Source organism: Microcaecilia unicolor, chromosome 1 (assembly GCF_901765095.1).
Source record: "Microcaecilia unicolor chromosome 1, aMicUni1.1, whole genome shotgun sequence".
NCBI lineage: Eukaryota > Metazoa > Chordata > Amphibia > Gymnophiona > Siphonopidae > Microcaecilia > Microcaecilia unicolor.
The window spans coordinates 260,526,802-260,550,692 of NC_044031.1; the positions used below are offsets into that span (position 1 = coordinate 260,526,802).

General features: G+C 42.1%; 1 protein-coding gene across 1 annotated transcript in view; it reads left to right on the forward strand.

Moving 5' to 3' along the window:
• TGFBR2 (transforming growth factor beta receptor 2) overlaps positions 1 to 23,891 on the forward strand; it is a 178,956-nt gene that overhangs the window by 85,501 nt on the left and 69,564 nt on the right. The window contains exons 3-4 of the mRNA XM_030205906.1: positions 10,597 to 10,772; positions 17,840 to 18,014. Of these exons, the coding sequence (XP_030061766.1) occupies positions 10,597 to 10,772; positions 17,840 to 18,014 (351 nt within the window). The remainder of the gene's footprint in view (positions 1 to 10,596; positions 10,773 to 17,839; positions 18,015 to 23,891) is intronic.

A 23,891-nucleotide genomic window follows, 5' to 3' on the forward strand; every position in this document is an offset into this window, starting at 1 on the left:
ATTTGTATGCATTCTTTGTTTTGTTTTTTAATGTTTTAATTATATTTTGAATAGGGTCCACAGTTTGCTTCTTTTTAATTAAGCAAACTAATCTTATCTTCCCCTCATTGGGATGTACTTAACAAAATGAAACAACAAAACGACACTTTGGTTTTGACTCAAGACACATGACTAAACAAACTTTTAATGAACTCCTGAAGGAAGCTCTCTTTGGCACAATGTAAGTAAATGTTAGCAGTAAATTTGAGAGACTCAGTTCATACTCCACATGCCCTGGCTTAAGAGTGAAGTTCCTTCCTTCATGATATGCGCAAAACTAACCCATTTGGAGAAATTTCCCCCTAGACAATGAGAATTTACACCCGGACAATTGCTCCCCTTTTTGGCCTCAAAATACCCTTTCCCCTAAATAAATTCCTTTCAGTGGAAGGCTACCTTTCCTATATGAATATTTTTTTTTTAGTATGCTTTAAAAACTATAACATTAGAAGGAGTGTACCAAGCTGGAATCGCACCTTGTGCAACACACCCCCTCTGGTGCCCCTGCCCCACCCATTGTGGTGGCCAAAAAGAAAAGACAGTGGTCAGTGAGCACTTTTGGTGCTCCCTCATCCTGCTCGCATAGCCCTCAGTGCAGCCCTGCTACAGTCTCTTAGGTGAATATCTATAACCCTGATTCATGTGATTCTGGAATGCTCAGTGCATGAAGAGATGAAGACATTGGGCAGACAATGAAAGCAGAAGGAATTCAAATATTTCTTTCTTTGGATTTAGCTCAGACTGTTTTTTAGTTGTAGATCAAGGCAAGTTACATTCATGTACAGTAGGTACTTCCCTGTCTTAGGAGAGCTCACAATCTAAGGGGCACTTTTACAAAGCTGTGGTAAACACTAATGGAGGAGTGGCCTAGTGGTTATGGTGGTGGACTTTGGTCCTGAGGAACTGAGTTCAATTCCCACTTCAGGCACAGGCAGCTCCTTGTGACTCTGGGCAAGTCACTTAGCTCTCCATTGCCCCAGGTACAAATAAGTACCTGCATACAATATGTAAGCCACATTGAGCCTGCCATGAGTGGGAAAGTGCAGGGTACAAATGTAACAAAAAAAATGGTGTACCGCTGGGCACAGTAAGGTGTCCTGTGGTAATTTTGGGATGTGCACATGCTACCTGCATGCTAAAAAAAATTGATATTTTTCCGGTGGGGGTATGTCTGGGGACTGAGAGTAGGCATATTCTGTGCTTGTTGGTTAGCACAGATTTATTGCTGTGCGATAACCAACTAGCATGTGCTTAGTGCATGAGTCCTTACCACCTAGTTTTTAGCACATGAATAGCATGCGGAGATGCACAAATGTTAAGGAGTGCCTTGAATCAAATAGACTAAAAATTCTGCAGGACATGAAACACATCTTAGAATCCCCATGGATAGAAATTCCATGTGTAAAAGGGAAAAGGATAGTGATAGGATGAACAGACTGATGTAGAAATGTTATTGGAAATTAGGGAGGGCAACAAACTAGGCAACACAATACTACTACTACTACTACTGCTACTACTACTACTACTTATCATTTCTATAGCGCTACTAGACGTACGCAGCACTGTACACTTGAACATGAAGCGACAGTCCCTGCTCGACAGAGCTTACAATCTAATTAATAATGGGTGATTTCAATTACCTTGATATTTACTGGGTAAGTGTAATATCAGTGCATGCTAGGGAGATAAATTCCTTGATGAAATCGACTGCTTTATTTTTTTATTTTTTTATTTATTTCTGCATTTGTACCCCACATTTTTCAATCTAGATGTCAGTTCAATGTAGCTTACAGTTTACTTCGAATAGGGAAGTTGCAATGTTGTTTGGGTTAGTCTAGAGTTTAGTTCATGATCTGTTAGTGGTCAAGCAGCAAGGTGTGTTGATTGTTGTTCAGGCTGATTGTGTGGGTTCATCGAAGAACTTACTGAAGAAGTGAGCTTTCTGGTGTTTGCGGAAGGTTATATAGTCATTTGTCCATTTTATTACTTTTTGTATTGTATTCCAAATCTGAGGGCAGATGTTTGTGAAGTTGGTTGAGTATGAATATTTGTATTTTAGTCCTTGGCACCTAGGGAAGTATAGTATGAGCTATGTTCTTGCTCCCTTGATTGCATTACGTATAGGTAGTTCAGTTAGGTTTGACATGTATTTCAGTACTTGTCCGAAGATTATTCTGTAGGCCAGCGAACATATCTTGAATGATATACATGATTTGACATGTAACCAGTGTAGTTTTTGGAGCAGTGGTTTTGCACTTTTGAATTGGTTTCTTCTGAATGTAAGTCTTGCAGCTGTATTGTGCTGTTTGCATTTTCTTTGGTAGTTGTTCCTTGCATCTGGCAGATATTCCGTTGCAGTAATTGGCATGTAAGAGGACCATGGATTGGATTAATAAGCGGAATACATTATTTGGGAAGTAGTTTTTTATGCATTTTAGTTTCCACATAGTTTGAAACATTTCATTCTTGGTGTTTCAGATTTGTTTATCGAATGATAGGTTGTGGTCAAAGATGACTCTTAAGAGTTTTAGATTGTCAGTTATTGGAAGGAATGTGCCCATGACGGTTATGTTTGAGAAGTGATTGGTTTTGTGTGGTGATGAGATTATCAAGCATTGAGTTTTTTCTTTGTTCATTTTGAGTTTGAATGACTTGGCCCATGATTCCATTGTGTTTATGCTGTCCATTATTCTGGCCATGATTTTAAGGTTCTTTTTGAAAGGGATGGAAATTGATACCTCGTCAGCATATATAAGAAGGTTGAAACCTTGTCTGGATAGTGTTCATGCAAGTGGGGCCATCAGTAGGCTGAATAGCATTGGCGAGATTGGTAAGCCCTGGGGAACACCGCATTCCACTTTCCATGGAGGGAAGAGAGATGTATTCATCTTCACTTGATAGGATCTGGTGGTCATGAATCCTAGGAACCACTCAAGGACTTTCCTTCCAGTACCGATTTTATCAATTACTCTTTTGAGGATGTAGTGGTCCACCATGTCAAAACTGCTTGACTTGTCAAATTATAGTAGCAAAATGTTTTTTCCATTTTCAATTTCCTTTTTGAGGTTAACCAGTAGTGTAATTAGTACTGTTTTGGTGCTGTGTTGTGTTCTGAAGCCTGACTGTGAATCGTGTAGTATAGAGTGTTTGTCAGTGTAATTGGTTAGTTGGTGGGTAGCCCTTCCATTATTTTTGTCATTAGTGGGGTGGATACCACTGGTCTGTAGTTTGATGTATCCTTGACGTTTTTTTTAGTGTCCTTCGTGATAGGTGTGAGTAGTATGTTACTGTTCTCCCTTGGGAACTGGCCTTCCTGGAGCATTTAATTCAGATGGGAGGTGAGTTGGTCTAAGAACCGGTCCGGTGTTGTTTTTAATAGGTGGTTGGGGCAGGTGTTTAACATGCAATGGGCAGAGGAGAATTTTCTTAGCACTTGTACTACCAACTCAGATGTGAGTTGTGTGAAGTTGGTCCATGCCCTGTCCACTGGGGCTTCTTCTCGAGGGTGATCGATTTCATTTATGAGGGCTTTGAGATTTGTGTCATATTGTGTTAGACCTTTCCTAATGTTTAGGATCTTTTCTTCGAAAAATTTGGCGAGTTCATTTGCTGATGGGTCTGTTCGTTCGCTGACATTGCTGGTTTGGTGTTTATTAGTTTATTTATAAGTTTATATAGTTTCTTTGTGTCTTTGTAATCCGAGCCTACGTGTTCTTTGTAATGTTTTATTTTGGCCTGTCTAATTTTTGTTTTGTAACTTTTACATGTTTACCTCCATGCATTTTTGTTTGTATCATTTTTATTTTTTGGTCCATGCTTGTTCTAGTTTTCTGCAGTGGGTTTTAGCTGTTTTAAATTCTTCATCATACGATGGTACTGCTTTGTGCCTCTGCCCTGTTTTTGTTTTTGGAGGGGCTATTGTGTCCAGTATGTGCTTGCATCTTTTGTCTCATTCTAGTAGGAATCCTTCTGTTAGTCAGTGGTGACCACTGATCATCATAAGTGGCCGTCTAAAATTTGATTGTGTCAGTTTTTCCACGTGATTTGTATGATGTCTGTGCTTATATAGGGTGGATTTTGTGTTCTTTCCAGTATAGGGTCGTGTTTAGCTTGAAGTGATGAGACCAGGGAATTTCTGTCCATACCAGGTTCTGTATGCTAAGTTCATTGTCATGTGAGAATCTGTATGATAGTAAGTTGATGGTATGACCTCTAGTATGGGTTGAAGTTGTAGGTAGTCTCTGGAAGTCCTACAGTTGACGGAATTCGTCACATTCTTTGAAGCTGTTCATTCTCTGGTCGTCTAAATGTAGGTTGATATCTCCTATTAGCAGGGTATTGGAGATAGCTGCGCATATGTTTGAGATGAGGATGAAGTCCATGAAGTTTGTTTGAGTCGCTTTCCAATTTCCTGGGGGTCTGTAGAATAGGATGCATCTCTCTTGGTTATGTAGGTTTTAGTCATTGATTTTGAATGAGGCAGTTTCCAGGTGTGGTGTTATGGATTCCGCAGAAGCTTCGACCTTGAAGAAGGATCTGTAGATTAATTCCCCCACTTTTTCCCATTTATGGTCCAGTGTAGGATTTTATATCCTGGTGGGCATATTTCTAGGACTATAGGGTGTTCTTTGTCATGGATCCCAGTGAAGAAAACTAGTCCGAGGTCTTTGTCAGTTATCAAGTCCTTTATTGTTTCTGTTTTGTTTGTAACTGATCTAGCATTGATGTATCATACTGGTATTGGTTGGTAGTCGCCCTCCGATGTTGTGACAATAGTAATTTTGGGTAGTTGATGGTGGTTAAGGCTTCTGTGTTGTTTTGCTTTCATTTTTTTTTTTTTTTTTTGCCTCTGTTGAGTTTGAGATTCGGGTAAGTGATTTCCATTTTTTTGTGTGCCCTGTAGGACTGTTATGGAGCAACTGGTTCAGGAACCAACAAGAGGAGAAAAAAATTCTAGACCTAGTCCTTAGTGGAGCACATGTTCTGGTGCAGGAGGTAATGGTGCTGGGACCACTTGATAACAGTGATCATAATATGATCAGTTTTGATATCAGCTATGGAGTAGGTACACACAGGAAATCCAATACGTTAGCATTTAAATTTCAAAAAGGAGACTATGATAAAATAAGAAGAACAGTCAAAAAAAAACCTAGAGAAGCAGCTGCGAAGGTCAAAAATTTACATCAGGCATGAATGCTGTTCAAAAATACCATCCTGGAAGCCCAGACCAGACATATTCCATGTATTACTGCCAGCATGGTTAAAAAGTGAGGTGAAGGAAGCTATTAGAGCTAAAAAGAAAATCCTTCAGAAAATGGAAGAAGGATCTGACTGAAATTAATAGGAAACAGCATAAGGAATGATAAGTCAAATGCAAAGCTCTGGTAAGGAAAGCAAAGAGAAACTTTAAAAAGAAGGTTGTGTTGGAGGCAAAAACACAGAATAATAACTTTTTTAGCTATTTTTTTACTTTGTTATTATTTATTAAGATTTATTTACTGCTTTTTTAAAGGAATTCACTCAAGGTGGTATACAGTAAGAATATGTTTGTCACGAAAAGCCTAGCCACTCGCATGGAGTTACCCAGCAGCCACTTAGAGGATCTATTGCCAGCACAGCTCAGGTCTGCCTGCACCTGCTGCTTGTGCTCTACACTAGCACCCTCCTCCCACCGACTGGGTCACAACCACTTCTGGGCGAGTCTCCCACTCACAAATTATCCCCAGCGATTTCTAGATTACTAGGACCACACGTCCAGTGGCCCCACAGTTCCCAGAAAGCACTTACAGACCCAGCACACAAACCACCAGAATTTTTTTCAGTCCAGACAAACATGACAAACAAACAATTGTTTATTCTCTTTAAAAAATATTGAATAGTGGAACAAAATAGTGCAATTGGCAAACAATAACAGGTAACTGAAATATGGATCAATCATAACACTAACTAAACACTTCCTAGAAAGTACCTGGGGAGATCAGGGCATATATCTGTTCACAGACCTTCAGCAAAAGAGATCTCTCTCTCCTCTCAGGCTAAAACTGAAGCAACAGCCAGCATCTGCTGGGTAATTTCAAAACTCCATCTCAATCAGAGCCCAGAACAGTCAAGTTTCGAATAAAAACTGGTTACATCACTACAGGCACATCCTATTATCTGTGTGCCAAATAAAAGAAGGAGAAGTCAGTCTTCTGTAACAGCTTTAAGCATATACATGCACCATCTGCTGACCAAACAAGAGAAATACACTTCAGACATATTTAAGACAGGAAAATATCCAACACATTTTGCAGGCTTAAAACATGTTTCTTCACAACATCAACCATAAGCAATAGACAATTACAGCAATAACAATATTCAAATAACAATACAAAGTATGGCATACTATGCTACATTACAATGACAACATAATACACAAAATATTTTAACAGACAGCATAGGGTATTAGAAGCAAGAAGTCGGCAAAAGAATGAGTTGGACCATTAGATGACCGAGGAATAAAAGGGGCAATCAGGGAAGACAAGGCCATAGCGGAGAAATTAAATAAATTCTTTGCTTCGGTCTTCACTGAGGAAGATGTAGGAGAGATACCGGTGCCAGAAATGATATTCATTTCTGACGAGTCAGAGAAATTGAAACAAATCTCTGTAAACATAGAAGATGTAATGGAGAAATTTGACATATTGGAGTAGTGATAGAATTGAAAAATGAACTTGTAGAGCTATTGTTAGTAATATATAATCTATATATATAAAAGGCAACCCCAACGTTCTGAAGCCTCCACGGAAGTTGAGGCGCCCGAGATATCCGGTGTGCCCTGGAGTGTCTGCACCGCCCTCGCGTCAAAACGTCATGACGTCGAGGGCGGAGCTATTGACACTCGAGGGCCGAAACGGCCCACAGCGAACAAGGCAAGTAGCTTCCAGGGACGGAGGGAGGGCGAACAAGGCAAGTACCTTCGACGGACGGAGGAGGGACGGAGGGAGGGCGAACAAGGCAAGTACCTTCGACGGACGGAGGGAGGGCGAACAAGGCAAGTAGCTTCGAGGGACGGAGGGAGGGGGCCCCTTGCTAGCGCCCGTTTCATTCCGCTCAGAAACGGGCATTTTTTCCTAGTTTATCTATAAAATCAAGCATGGTACCAGAAGATTGAAAGGTGGCCAAAGTAACACTAATTTTTAAAATGGGTTCCAGAGGTGATCCTGGACATTATAGACCGTGGTGAGCCTGATGTCAGTGCTGGGCAAAATGGTAGAGACTATTATAAAGAACAAAAGTACAGAGCATATAAATAAGCATGGATTGATGAGACAAAGCCAACATGGATTTAATCAAGGAAAATCTTTCTTCACCGATCTACTACATTTCTTTGAAGGGGTGAATAAGCATGTGGATAAAGGTAAGCTGGTCAATATTGTGTATCTGGATTTTCAAAAAGCATTTGACAAAGTACCTCATGAAAGACTCCTAAGGAAATTAGAAAGTCATGGGATAGGAGGCAATGTCCTATTGTGAATTAAAAACTTGTTAAAAGACAGAAAACAGAGAGTAAGGTTAAATGGTCTGTATTCTCAATGGAGAAGGTTAGATAGTGGGGTTCCCCAGGGGTCTGTGCTGGGACTGCTGCTTTTTGACATACTTATAAATGATCTAGAGATGGTAATAACTAGTGAGGTAATTGAATTTGCCAATGACAGAACATTTTTTAATTCTTTATTTATACTTTTTAACAATCATAATAAATCCTTATGAATGATAATACACGAATTAGTAATCCAAATACAAAATTCTAACAATTCCACAAGTATGTTCTGCTATCGATCACAAATTTAAGGTAATGGTCCAAGAATATTAGAAAAATTAAAAATACTTAACTATAAGCATAATCACAAATTAAATCAAAAGAGCAAGTTACATCTCGAGCGGCTGCCTCAAGTTGCCATACAGTGTTACATGTGAGACTAGACTTCTACATTTACCTCCTCTCTGCTTAACAGAAATTTCTCCCAACTGTTTCGGGTCAAAAAATTGGTATTGCCTAGATTGAAATTTTATTCTACATATACATGGATATCTCAAAATGAAGTCTGCACCTATTGCTATTACTCTAAGACGTAAGGATAGAAACTTTTTACGCGTTTGTTGAGTGTCTCTAGCCAAATCAGGAAACACACTAACCTTTGATCCCAAAAACATAGAATCCAAATGTCTAAGGGAAAGTTTAAGGACTGCATCTCTATCTAATTCCAACGCAAATGTCACCAAGAGTGTAGTTCTTTGAGTTATAACCTCCAATGAAGACTCAAGGAATGCCGTAAGATTCATTGCTTCTTGTGTTTGTTGATTTTCAGATGATTTCACATCTGTTTGTATATAATGAGCTCTAGTTATGGGAGGCAAGGAATTCTCCGGCATTCCCAGAGTCTCCATTAGATACTTTCTGACCAATGACTGAACATTATTCAAAATTGTTAAATTACAAGAGGATTATGAAAAATTGCAAGAGGACCTTACTAGACTGGGAGACTGGGCATCCAAATGGCAAACGACTTTTAATGTGAGCAAGTGCAAAGAGATGATGTGGGAAAGAAGAATCCAAACCATAGTTACATGATACAAGGTTCCATATCAGGAGTCACCAATCAGGAAGGGATCTAGTTGTCATCATTGATGATACGTTGAAACCCTCTGCTCAGTGTGCAGTGGCGGCTAAGAGAGCAAATACAATAGAATTATTAGGAAAGGAACAGAAAACAAAACTGAGAATGTTATAATGCCTTTGTATCGCTCCATGGTGCAACTGCACCTCGAATACTGTGTGCAGTTCTGGTCACCACATCTCAAAAAAGGTATAGTGGAATTAGAAAAGGTACAGAGAAGGGTGACGAAAATAATAAAGGGGATGGGACAGCTTCCCTAGGAGGAAAGGCTAAAGCAGCTAGAGCTTTTCAGCTTGGAGAAGAGATGATATTATATACTTGATCATGGTCTTTCTTTGTTGTTTTTGGGATATAGACCATAGAAATCTGCCTGGCTCTGTCCTTATGTTCCAACTGTACACCACCTTGGGTGAATCTCTTCATAAAGGCAGTTAATAAATCCTAATAAATAAAAAAACTACAAGTTGCCGTCAAAGCCCACTCCAGTCTATCCAAACCAATCGTGTAATTTGCACAGCACTGTCCTCACATTCCAAATTACTGCAGTTTCTGTCAGTGCTCTCTACAATCCATCTTAAACCAGATTGCTATATGCGAGACTCAGACAGTTCAAGCCAGCCCAGAACCAGCCTTAGTTGATACAGCTAGAGTTGCCATCTAAGCACCACTTGACATGCAAACATATATGCAAACCTTTAAGTTTTGGTTTTATACCATTCATTTTCTAATTAGAGATCATCTGTGTTCAACCCACACCATTTTGAATTCCGCCACAGTCTTTTTCTCCACCACCTCCCTTGGGAGGGCATTCAAGGCCTGTTGATATAATCATTAGAGACATCTCCTGTCCACAATTTTCATTTTTCAGGTCTTCTATTTCCAATTCCTGAGCCTTCTCAAGAACACACTTAGACCCCTTTTACAAAGCTGTGGCAAAATGGGGCCTTCTTTTTTATTGGTGCATGTTTAACACACGCGCTGAGGCCCCCTTTTACCACTACTGGTAAAAGTGCCGGTCTCGCTTTCCTTCAGGAAATGGCCGTACGGCAAGTAAAGCACTTGCCGCGCGGCCATTTCGGAAAGGAGCCCTTACTGCCACCCATTGAGGTGGCAGTAAGGGCTCTGGTGCTAACCACTGCCCGATTACCGCCAGGTAGTATCCAGTGCTACAAATTTGCGTAGAACCGGAAATGATGGCGCGGTAGGGGTGGGAAGTATTGCCGGGCTGCTGCGGTAGCCGGAGGTACTTCCTAAATAGTGAGCGGTAAGCCCGCATTGGGCTTACCGCCACTCAGTAAAAGGAGCCCTTAGTTTAGCGTGTTTATACTAATGTCTTTTCAGGTCCAATTTAGGAGTAATTTCCACACATATAACACTTCTTATAAAATTGTCATGTGTACCTGTAGAGTAGGTACGCTCAGGGGAGGATTTGGGGTGGAGTGTGGATACACTAACATTAAGGCTTTCTCCCAAGCAGGTATAAATTTCATAGCCCACAATCTGCAGGTTGTGTGCCCTATGATACGTTGAATCTTATTTATGGGAGATTTTTTTGTGTGTTTTGTATATTTTTATTTTAAATTTTGTTGTCCTCTGCTTTGACATTTGTTTATTAAGGCAGACTATCAAGTCTTTCTAAATGAATTCAAATATGCACATTCCTGCCTTTTTAACTAGGTACTCCGTTCTAAAATTACCTTCCATATGTACATGTTAAGTCTGTCCTGTTATGCTCATTATTTTCAGCATGCACAAGAGGGTTGTAATGTGCACGTTAAAGTTTATTGCATGAGCCCTGTCTCAGAAAGCAAAAAGAAAGGATACTTAATCTCATCTTTCACATACTTTCTTTTTTGTTTTGTCTCTCCCCCCCCCCCCCCCCCCATATAATTTTTAGGCGAAAGAGAGGTGAAAATGTGACTTTGGAAACAAGATGCCTTGATCCCAGCCAGGAAATGTATGTCCCTCACTTCAAAATGTGTATGATGCAGAAAAGGGAAGAGCTTAATGAAACCACATACATGTGCTCTTGCACAGAGGATGAATGCAACAATATGCTTTATTTTGCGCTTGGTAAGTCGTCTTGATGAGTTTTTCCTTCAAATTAAAAATCTCCAGAGAGATTTTACTGGCTTCCTATGTGACACTATATATGTATTTGTAACATGTTCTCTTTTGTTCAATAATAAAATACAAAAAAATATTTTAACAGAATGCTCAAGAGTTTCTGTTCCAGTTCTCCCCCCCCCCCTTCCCGAAGAGTGTAGGTTGAAGTTCACAATCTAGTCCTCAGGACAGCCAGTCAAAATGTACATAATGAATATGTGAGAGATAAATTTGCTTCTGATACCTCCCTTGTACTCAAATCTAACCATGCATATTCATTGTGGTATCTTGAAAATCTGACTGGCTGTGTATGTTCTAAGGACTGGGTTGAGAGGCACTGGATTAGAGCAATCTGATTTTTTATAGACGCTACGAGTAGTCATCTGGGGCATAAATAGAATACAGTCCATTAGAAAATGGCCATGACGCATGATAGGAATCCCACAGGAACCGTGGAGGGGCATAATCGAACGGGGCCGGCCATCTCTAAAGCTGGCCCCGGAAAGTGGCATACTCGACCGTATTATCGAAACAAGATGGCCGGCCATCTTTCATTTCGATAATACGGTCGGGGCCGGCCAAATCTAAACATTTGGGCTGGCGTTAGAGATTGCTGCCATTGGTTTCCGGCCAATAATGGAAACTAATGGCGGCCATCTCAAACCCAGCCAAATCCAAGCCATTTGGTCATGGGAGGAGCCAGCATTTATAGTGCAGTGGTCCCCCTCACATGCCAGGACACCAACCGAGCACCCTAGGGGGCACTGCAGTGGACTTCACAAATTGATCCCAGATGCATAGCTCTCTTACCTTGGATGCTGAGCCCCCCCCCCCCCAAACCCACTACCCACAACTATACACCACTACCATAGCCCTCAAAGGGTAAAGAGGGGCACCTACAAGTGGGTACAGCGGGTTTTGGGTGGGTTTTGGAGGGCTCACATTTATCACCACAAGTGTAACAGGTAGGGGGGTATGGGCCTGGGTCCACCTGCCTGAAGTGCACTGCACCCACTAAAAACTGCTCCAGAGACCTACTGCTGTCATGGAGCTGGGTATGACATTTGAGGCTGGCATAGAGGCTGGCAAAAAATGTTTTAAAAATTGTTTTTTTGGGTAGGAGGGGGTTGGTGGCCACTGGGGGAGTAAGGGGAAGTCATCCCCAATTCCCTCCAGTGGTCAGTTTGGGCACTTTTTGGTAGCTTGGTCCTAAAAATAAATAGACCAAGTGAAGCCAGCGAAGTGTTCATCAGAGCTGGCCTTTTTTTTTCCATTATCAGCCGAAGCCGGCCATCTCGTAACCACGCCCCCGTCCCGCCTTCCATACCCTGCCGAAACGCCCCCTTGAACTTTGGCCGGCCCTGCGACGGAATGCAGTTGAAGCCGGCCAAAATCGGCTTTCGATTATACCAATTTGGCCAGGTTCAGGAGATAGCCGGCCATCTCCTGATTTGTGTCAGAAGATGGCTAGCCTTCTCATTTGAAAATAAGCAGATCAGTTATCTGCTATCTTCAGTGAGACTATAAATATGTATCAGTAAACACTGGTTCTAATTCCAAGCACGAGTAGATAGAATCAAAAGAAAATTATTTGTCAGCTGCGATCCTCAGAGTCGCACCTTGATTGTTTCTTGATTTTGTTCCTCACTCTATTGATCATATGGTCTAGGCTTTTCTTTTTCAGTCTTAGGATATTTTATTTTGCTAATTTTGGGATCCTATGCGTTTTTTGAAATAAAGAGGTCGATATTCAAAGCAATGTAAACAACCAGGAATGGCTCCTGCCTGTTTAAATTACTTATCTGCGGCTAACTGGGTATATTTGGAGGGCACTTAACCACATAGGGCCAGATTCTATATATGGTGCCTGAAAAATCCATGCGGAAATTATTTCTGCCTAAGAGTATTTTATAAGCAGCGCCCAGATTTAGGCGTGTTGCATGGAATACGCTTAGTTGATATCCTAGCACCTAAAACTATTCGCATCCATTAACACCAATGAAAATGTGTTGTATATCCTGACACGTAGCTTTAGGTGCATTGGCCCATATTCCATAACAGTGCGCGTAAACTTCGGAACGCCCACGAAGCACCCATTTCCCCACCCATAACCACGCCCCTTTTGCCTGCATGCATTAAAATGTGGGCTCAGTGCATTACAGAATATGTTTAGGGAGTTGTGTGCGTAAATTCTAATTATTGCCAATTGGTGCTCAATGTTGCTTGTTAAGTGCTGTTAACAATGCTGATAGGCTTGTTAAGCCAATTAAATTATGCGCATTGTTATAGAATATGCTTGGATTTCAGCATGGAACGCTAGGTGTGCTGTACAGAATCTGGGGGATAGTGCCACTGAAAATGCCTTGTTAGTGCACCCCCGGAATGCTCTTTTGTGGGCATTCCGGGGGTGCAGGTGGCACTTAGTTGGTTAAGTACTGATATTCAGCACTTAACTCTCTAAGGGCCATGTTTACTAAGGTGTGCTAACGTTTTTATTAACGCGCACTAAACGTTAAGAGTCACCCATATGTTCTTATAGGCAACTTTAAACAAAAAAACAGCACCACGGGCCTTTAAAAATGGAACACAGTTCTTTAATGAATGAGCCTTGACATAAAGACCTGACACGGGCCGTGTTTCGGAGACTAGCACCTGCGTTTGGATACAGAAAGTGAAAGTGCCTTGTTGCTTTGTAGCTTTTACTATATAAGACGTGGGGTAAGGCATAATATATTGTAGAGGAATATATTCAAGTTATTCCCCAAGTTTTCCACGTCATCACTGTGACCCCTGACGCAGGTGCTAGTTTTCCAAACAGTGGGCAAGCCAAGTCACAAGTACCTGGCAGAAACCCAAATTGTGGCAACACTCCATACTACATTCTTCCCGTGTCTGTCTCAATAGCAGACTATGGACTTTTCCTAAATTGGAAACAGGATACTGGGCTAGACGGACCATTGATCTGACCCAGTATGGCTGTTTATATGTAAGTGGGCAGGAGCCAAACAGGTATGAATCTATCACATGTGCAGCAATAGGAATTTTTAAATAGTAATAGAAAACACCAGCCTCTTGCCTTTCTCACTGAGAAGGGTGTTAACTGTAAGCACTGGTCATTTCACTTTCATTTAGCCTACAGACACTTTTCACTGAGTGGCAAAATTATCATTTTGAGATGCTTTGGTATTCACTTCCCCCTTCCCCGACAGTAGCTGCACTTTTTTGCAGACACATGCTTATTTAAGGTGAGTCATGTGGAAGAGGAGTTCATTGATGCTAGTGGAAAAAGCTCCTGGCTAGCGCTCTCTGTACCTTTCACACCACCATGGAAAGTAACTCTTTAAGGGGTCCTTTTACTAAGGTGTGCTGAAAAATGGCCTGCGGTACTGTAGACGCATGTTTTGGGCACACAATGAATCATTTTTTTAACGCACCTGTAAAAAATGCCTTTTTAAAATTTTTGCCGAAAATGGACCTACAACAAAATGAAAATTGCCACGCATCCATTTTGGGTCTGAGACCTTACCACCAGCCATTGACCTAGTAGTAAAGTCTCATGCAGTAACCGGGCGGTAATGACGTCAGAAAATAAAAAATATTTTGCGGACGCAGGTATTGGACGCGCGCCAAAAATGAAATTACCGCAATGGCCACACGGTAACTAGGCGGTAACTCGGAACTGGCACGCGTAGACGCTTACGCAGCTTAGTAAAAGGAACCCCTAAAAATATTAGTGGGAATTCAGACAAAACAACCTAGAAAATAGCACATGCTAGGGTGGATTATTTGTTACGCTTTCTGTTGGAATCATTTATTAATTTTGCAGTAAACTACAGTGGGACTCAAACTCAGTTCCGCAGGATCAAAGTCCACTGCACTAACCACTAAGCTACTCTTCCACTCTGGGGTGGATCTAGTCATGGAAAGCCCAAAGTAGGAGCTACTTGGAAATTGAAGGGAGCTATAAAACCTGGATGTAGGGAGATGCTCAAGGTTTTCCTTCCTTCACAATGGGAAGCCAAATAAAGATCTAGTGGGAGGAGTGGTGGGTTCCCTGCCCAGGGTCCACCAGGACTTTGGTTCCCTAACTTAGGGGTCCTTTACTAAGCTGCAGCAGTAAAATAGCCAATTTTCCATTTTTTTTTCAATTAATGGCCATGCACTAATGTTGTCATTAGTGTATAACTATTTAAAAAAATGAGCATGTGAGCACTTATCGACACATGAGCGTGTCCTGCGTTGAGCCATTTTAAGTTGCAGTAAGTGTTCGCCTACCACAGTTTGAGCCCTTACGCCAAGCCCCTCCCTGCCCGTCTTCAAGTCTTTGCTTAAAGCCCACCTCTTCAACGCTGCGTTCGGCACCTAACCCTTACCAATTGAAGGGGGGCAGACTCAAGAAAAATGTCAGGAAGTATTTTTTCACAGAGAGAGTAGTGGATGCTTGGAATGCCCTCCCGCGGGAGGTGGTGGAAATGAAAATGGTAACAGAATTCAAACACGCGTGGGATAAACATAAAGGAATCCTATTCAGAAGGAATGGATCCTAAGGAGCTTAGCCGAGATTGGGTGGCAGAGCCAGCCGGTGGTGGGAGGCGAGGATAGTGCTGGGCAGACTTATACGGTCTGTGCCAGAGCCAGTGGTGGGAAGCAGGGCTGGTGGTTGGGAGGCGGGGATAGTGCTGGACAGACTTATACGGTCTGTGCCCTGAAGAGGACAGGTACAAATCAAAGTAGGGTATACACAAAAAGTAGCACATATGAGTTTGTCTTGTTGGGCAGACTGGATGGACCATGCAGGTCTTTTTCTGCCGTCATTTACTATGTTACTATGTTACCGTTCAGTGAATCCAGACTGCCCCAATTTGACTGCCCCTATCGGACCGACCGTTCACTTGTCTATTAGATTGTAAGCTCTTTGAGCAGGGACTGTCTCTTTTGTTAAATTGTACAGCGCTGCGTAACCCTAATAGCGCTCTAGAAATGTTAAGTAGTAGTAGTAATAGTAGTAGTTTAGTAAAATGACCTCTTAGAGACTATTGGGAGGAGAGGAGAAGGGAAGGGCCAAGACTGAAGCTCACGATTAAGGACTGAGGAGAGAAAGATTGGTTTGATTCTGAGCTACACCTGAATCCCCAGGAGGAGGAGAAAGGAGGGATCATCAGTAAAATTACATTCAAAAAGAGGAGAGTCAAGCTGCAGCTAGTTTCGCTCCCAACATAGGAAGATGGAAAGCAGTGAAAGTATCTGTTTGAGACCCTGGTGAAATAGGATCCAAGTCCTGGGTGCATCCTGCTTGCCTTGTTCACAGAGATTGAAAAAAGAAAATAAATAGAAAGGAAAACCTGGAAAAAGAATATAAGAGAAGACTGACACAAAAATGTGGAACAGACTGGGACCAACCCAATTTGAAAAATAAAGTCCTCAAACAATAAACGTAGAAAAACATTTCTGTTCAGTTTTTAAGGACTGGAATGTGTCTGCTGTGGGAAATGTGCATCTTATATCTTTTTGTACTTTGCAAACCAAGGAGGGAACATATTTCTGGTCCTCTTTTTCCAGTATTGTACTGCTCAGAGTCTAGCTTCTTGTGGTTTCTATTTCAGTTTTTGTTTGCATGTTTGCTTCATATTTGAGGGTCTTTCCATGCTCTCAGTGTGTGACCAAGGTGATGGATTCCGCTAGTGTGTAATTCCGGTATAGGGGTCTGTTGCAGTCTCATTTGCTCTAGGAGTCAATGTAATATTTGCAGTGTTGACTTTCATAGGTAGAGTTGAGTCTTAGGAGTTAGTTCTGTTTGGTATGGTGTTTGCTATTTAGGTGCTAAGTATCATTTTTTGCAGGGTTGTATAAACTTTACAGAATGTCTGTAGTGGAAAGTAAGTGTGTTGTTCTTATAGCACTATTAATATTTATGTATTTTGTATGGTGAGTAGTAAGAGGAAGTGTTCTAGTTTCATTGTTGGGAACATACTTTATATAGGCTCAAGACTACACTCACAGAGGAATCCATTGAAGGACAGTTTTACTGGGTGGCTGAAACTGAGTGGAGGTTTCTTTATACAAAAAATTCTCTTGTAACCTTTTTTGTAGACTCTTTTATGAATAATTTAAAAGAGGGAGGGGAGAGAAGGGCTGTGATGTGGACATGATATGCAGAAATGTCACTTTGGCTTCTCTGCCCTTCCCCCCTTTGGCTTGCCCCTCTCTTGCCTCCCCAAATACTTCTGTCTGGAGATGACACTGTTCTTCCCCCCCTCCCCCGCTAGTTTTCAAATGCCATCCTTGGCCGATTGGCTCTGGACGTGCTGCTGCTCCTCCTTACAGGGACTGGTCTGCCCAGTTCAATTCTGCTGGGTCTGAACAACATGGCCAGAGTCCTGCGCCATTCAAACTGTGCGACCAAAACAGTTGATTTTTGAACAGTGCAGGGACTCTATTGACAAAGAGGCCTATGATTCAGAGAGAGTGGGATTGAACAGTGCAATGTAGACCCTGTAATAGGGAGCTGCCATGTGACCCAGTGCCATCAGCTCCAGCCATACCAACTTATAGGTGCTCAGATTTGGTTGAGTGACAAAGTGGGGGGGGGGGGGGCAATACAATGTTTGGGATGGCACCTGTTCCTATGGAGGAACATTAGCTGCAGAGCACAAGGGAGACTGGGTCAAAAAAATTGTTCCCCATCCATTGCTTGCCTGCAGTGGCTGCGTTGCAGTGGGAGGGGTGGGCACACTAGGGGCATGTCTGAAAGGGCGTGACTCCAGCTGCCTGCAGATTGGCACAGTAATCAAGTATTGTCACCCTTATAGGTCTCACCATACACTCACCTGTCAGGGATTGCCCATGTATATGAGTAAGATCTAAAGATGTAGATCTTCCAGTGAAAACAGGGTTCCAGATGGAAGAAGAGCAACTCAGCTGCCCCTAGGAACAATTCAACGAAGGCTACTAATAAAGTCACTGCCTACATTGCACACAGAGGGTACCAAAAATGACATGACTGACAAGCTATTCATTCCTTTCTCTTTTTCCAGATTTTAAACCACGCCAAAGTGACGCCAGGGGTGAGAATGGAGAAATGCTTTATTCAGGACTGTGCAAGTTTTGTGATGTGCAGGAGTCGACCTGCAACAACCAAGACACATGCCAGAGCAATTGTGATCGCACATCTATCTGTGAACAAGTTGGTGAAGTCTGTGTAGCAGTGTGGTAAGTCACCCTGTTTTATGTTAGGATTCAGGCTACACACTGTACTGTCCTATAGCAGAGTACTATGGAAGAGAAAAAGTGGAAGACATGAGCAATACATCATTAGAGATCAAAAAGAGTGAATGAAATGCAAAGTTGTTTCTCCTCTGCCTTATTCTCTTGTACCTGCTTTAAAAATATACCTCCCGATATTCAAAGTGATTAAACCAGTAGGAGAGGCTCCAGCACACTTAAATCACTTGGAGCCACCCAATCGGCGATATTGAGTTGCACTTAACCGGGCAGTGCCTCTAAATATCGACTCTTTCTGCCTAACAAAAAAGTAGGCAGGTCAGGGGGGCAGTACATGGGGCGGTACACACATAGCTAAGTGGGTGGATTTAGAATTAGAAGAGCTCAAAAGCTGTCCTTTATTCATCTGTTTAGCTATGCAGGCTCCGGCACTGAGTATCGTCAAGGACCCGCATAACTACAAGACCCTTAGAAGGTCCCCCCGATCCCCCCCCTCCCCCGACACAGGAGTACCTTATCCCCACCACTAGAGGTCACGATAGCCATACTGGAATGGCAGCCCCTAGAGGCAGGAACAAGTGAGCGTCACTCCTGCCCCCAGCACAAGGGATATGCAGGTAGACCTAAGAAGGCCTATCTTGCATGTTAGAAGGATGGGGGGAGTGGGGGTTCATAATTGATGAGAGGGGCAGGGATCAGGGGCTCTAGTGTTGGGGGAGGGAAGACGGATTGAAAGACTCCATTCAGGAGGATGGGGGGGATCAGAGGGTTTTCTAAGGATTTTGCAGTTATGTATGTCCCTGCTGATATTCAGCTCCCTCGGCCTCAGATATTCAGTGCCAGTACCTGCACATCGCCTGGCACTGAATATTCAGGGCTAATGTAGCCGGCCACGGTCAGCATTTAAAAAAAATGCTGACCACCGCCAACTGACTGTCTACCCCACAGAATTCTCTTGTTTTGATTACTTTTACCTAAAATATCAAGTTAAGTTTCAAACTGCTACTTGTATGTTCTCTGTAGTCCCTAGGTAAAGAGGATTTGGTAAACTATTTAACACTACTACTACTACTTAGCATTTTATAGCGCTACAAAGTGTACGCAGCGCTGCACAAACATAGAAGAAAGACAGTCCCTGCTCAAAGAGCTTACAATCTAATAGACAAAATATAAAGCAAGCAAATCACTCATTTCAGGGGGAGTGGGCTTCTGTCAGAGATTCAATCACAGACGAGGGATCTATTAATATACAGGTCTAACCCTGTTGGAGGCTATGTTAATTTTTAGATAGAAAGTATTTATTCTATTTATTTACTTATTTATTATTTTTAAAAATTTATATACCATTTAAAATCTAGGTAGCTTCTATACAAACATACTTAATAAAAGTAGCTAGTTAAACCCTGCTGAGTAACTCAGCACATGATCTTCAGTGGCATTTAACCAGTTAGTGCCTCTATCTGACCATCTTCTAACTGGTTAGGTTAGGGGTGGGCCGGGGGGTGGAGCGCACATGTAGCTGGTTAGCAACGATTTTCAGTCTGCTAACCAGCTAAGTAACTGCATGAAGTTAGGACAGGGAAAGACTGAGCTAACTGTATGCGCTAAAGTTAACCGGGGCCAGTTCCCTGTTAACTTCCAGGTGACCGCTGAGACTCAGAGATTCATGCATGTCCCAGTATTGAATATTCAGGGTTGTTCAGCCCATGGCTGTGAGTGGCTCAGATGGCGCTTACCACTGCAGACTGAGTATCAGGCAGTAGATTCCTTTCATATCAATTATGTTTTACTCTATGGGTACAGCTTGGGACACAAAAGTAAAAATGTATTGTCCAGAGTACTTATGCTATAGAATTAAATATATATAGTCAGAATATAAAGTAATAACTTTGATTTCTGGTATATAAGGTTCGCCATGTTAAGTTATGTTGCTTTTTGTACTGAAGTCTTAGAGGGATTGCCTAAATTGCCAAGTATATACGTGGAGGGGCATAATCGAATGGGGACGACCATCTCTAAGGGCATCCAACTCTAAGGACGATCCGGCAAAGAGGCGGGGAAACCTGTATTATCGAAACAAGATGGACGTCCATCTTTCGTTTCGATAATACGGTCAGGGACGCCCAAATCTCAACATTTAGGTCGACCTTAGAGATGGTCGTCCTTAGGTCATTTTTGAGATGGTCATTTCTGATTTTCGGCGATAATAGAAACCGAGGATGCCCATCTCAAAAATGACCAAATCCAAGACATTTGGTTGTGGGAGGAGCTAGCGTTCGTAGTGCACTAGTCCCCCTCACATGCCAGGACACCAGCCGGGTACCCTAGGTGGCACTGTAGTGGACTTCAGATATTGCTCCCAGGTGCATAGCTCCCTTACCTTGTGTGCTGAGCCCCCCAAAACCCACTACCCACAACTGTACACCACTACCATAGCCCTTATGGGTGAAGGGGGGCACCTACATGTGGGTACAGTGGGTTTGTGGTGGGTTTTGGAGGGCTCCCATTTACCACCACAAGTGTAACAGGTGGGGGGGGATGGGCCTGGGTCTGCCTACCTGAAGTGCACTGCACCCACTAAAACTGCTCCAGGGACCTGCATACTGCTGTCATGGAGCTAGGTATGACATTTGAGGCTGGCATAGAGGCTGGAAAAAAATGTGTTTTAATTTTTTTTTTTTTGGGTGGGAGGGGGTTAGTGACCACTGGGGGAATCAGGGGAGGTGATCCCCGATTCTCTCCGGTGGTCATCTGGTCAGTTCGAGCACCTTTTCGAGACTTGGTCGTGAAAAAAAGGGACCAAGTAAAGTCAACCAAATGCTCGTGAGAGATGCCCTTTTTTTTCCATTATTGGCCGAGGACGCCCATCTCTTAACCTCGCCCCCATCCCACCTTCGGTACACTGCCGACACGCCCCTGTGAACTTTGGTCGTCCCCGTGACGGAAAGTAGTTGAGGACGCTAAAAATCGGCTTTCGATTATGCCGATTTGGGTGACTCAGGAGAAGGACGCCTATCTCCCTATTTGTGTCGGAAGATGGGCGTCCTTCCCTTTCGAAAGTAAGCCTGATAGTCACTCCCAGGTATATATGTATTGTCTATTGCCAATGTCCAAGTACAACCACCAGGAAAGCTTTATTACTTCTGGTCTGCTTCTTAACTAAGTTCTGTGAATTCCTTCTACCTATGTGATTATTATTACAAGTGACTATGATTTGCAGTTACTGTAATTTTTGCTAATTGTGTTTCACTTCAAGGTTTATAGTAATAAAGTGGAAAATCAAATTAGAATAAATAAATAAGAACAGACACAATAACAATTCTTCCTAAATTTGAAAGGGTCGATTATAATACAATTCTTCAGTTCCAAATGTTATGTACTCAGCTTAATTTGTAATTGCTTGATCCAGCTGGAAGGTGGCAACCAGGAACATTAGACCATTTATTTTATTAGATTTACAAACTGCTTAGTTGAAAAACACCCAAAGCGAGGAACAGCAGATTTGCAAGAACACGATAACTGTGACACATTGGATCGTTTGTCACTGGCTATCAGTGGCTTTTCCAGACATAAATATTTGGGGTGGTAACAGGTAGGGCAAGCTAGGGACATTTCCATATATAACCCCCTTCCCCCCTCCACTTTTAAATTAGCAATCTTCTAAACATAAAAGAAACCCTCCCCTCTCTAGTCTGTTTAAACTACCCGATAAAATCATCGTTATATAAATAATAGCATCATTCAACAAATTCTTTTGTGTGGGCGTAAAGTTTGGAATTTCTGCAAGATTGGTCTGAATCTCAATAGCTCTAGTTCTATATCACAAACTCATATTACCCAACACTGATGCTACCCCCTTACAACTGGCCACCCAAAAAATATTCAGATTATGACAACCTACTCAGGAACAGCACACTTTCCTTCCACTGCCAGATAATGTTTAAAGTGCATGGGTTTTTGTTTGTATGGTGACTCTACCGCAGTGCTTCTGAACCCAGTCTTTGTGCACCCCCAGCCAGTTGGGTTTTCGGGATATGTACAATGAAGATGCATGAGATAAGTCTGTATACCAGTATGAACATCTCTATCATGCATCTTCACTGTGGATATCCCGAAAAGCCCAGCACTGCTGTACAAGAAGTGGAGACCCCACTAGTCCTGAGAATTTTTATTTTTCAAACAAATCAGACACTTTGAAAAATAGCACAAAACCCAGCAAAAAGGCACTCATAACCCATATAAAAAACTTATCAAATCATAATAGCCCTATGAAGGCAGGCCCTAGAGCACCAAAAGAACCTGCTGTTGGGAAACTAGAGCAAGATGGACTGTTACATAATCCTACACAGATACCATATACCTACAGAATCCTTCACCTCAGTTGCAGATGTAGAGCATGACTCTCACCTGATACAAAATAGAGAATCGCAAAAAACATGCAGACAAAAACTGAAATGGAGACAAAAACTGAAAGCAGAGATACCAGACTCTACATATTGTGCAACACCAGAGAACTAGAAAGAAATGCATGTCCTTCTGTGCAGTGCAAAATGAAACTGACAAATGTATACTCTCAACGCCAACATAATTCAGTCACTAAACTGAAAATAAAATAATATTTCCTACCTGTGTTGTCTGGTGATTTTATTGTTCTAATCATCTTGTTCCCAATTTCTGGTTTTGCTTTCCTCTGTCTGTGCTCTTAACTCTGTTTCCAGGGTCTCCTTTCCATTTATTATTTCGTTTCTTACCTCCTTTCTTCTTCACTTCCTGCCTTATGTCTGTTTGGCACTGATTTTTCACATTCAGCTTTCTTCAAATTTTCTGCCTTCTTCTCAAATCTATCTATGTTTCCCTCTTCCCTTCTGTCCCTGTGCAGCCTGTCTCCCCTCTTCCTTTCCCTTCATGTGCAGCACGTCTCCCCTCTTCCCTTCATATGCAGCCTTTCGTCCTCTCCCTCCCATTCCATTCCGTCCATGTGCATTCCTCCCTGCCCTCCTATCCAAGTGCAGCTTTTCCTTTCTCACTTCCCTTCCCCCCATATCCAAGTGCAGCATATTCTCCTCTCCCTTTCCTTCCATCCATGTGCATTTCCCCTTCTCCCTTCCATTTCATTCATGTGCAGTCTTTCCCTCTCCCTTCCCTTCCATTCTGTCCTATCCATTTGCATTTCCCTCCTTTCCCTTTCATTCATATGCAGCCTTTCCCCCTCTCCCTTCCATTCCAAATGAATTTCCTTTGTGGGAAACTTAAAAAAAAGAAAAAAAAAAGAAGACTCCAATTGCCCGAACTTTTAATTCAAGAATGCCTTCCAGTGGGCTTCAGTGGTCTGTGAGACATCAGGAAACATCTAAACACTAAAACTATGAAACAAGGCATCTTTGGACCCAAAGCAAGATTTTAAAACCAAAAACTTACCTAATTCTGTTTCTTTGTCTTTTTAAGCGGAAGCCTATCTGGCTTTTTTTGTCATCTTGCTTAGGCCTCCTTGTCTGATTCTCTGCCAGAGGATAGAACTGATTCCTCTTTCTCCCCAAGTTCCTCCCAGAGAGTCCATTTTGTTTTCTTCAATCTGTTTTTCTTCCTGCCAACTTTATTAGCTCATTATCTCCTGTGTCGTTAGGAAAGTATTACCATAATTAGGGGTCCATTTAGAAAGGCGCGCTAATCTTTAGTGTCTGCTAAATGCTAGTGACGGTCTTAGAAATATATGGGCAACTCTGATGTTTAGCACGTGCTTATATTTACCGCATGCTAAAAATGCTAACGTGACTTTGTAAATGGACCCCTTAGTAACTGGTATGTCCTGTGTGCTCCATTAGAGTCATGTGATTACCATCCACATATGTGTATTCTCATTCTCCC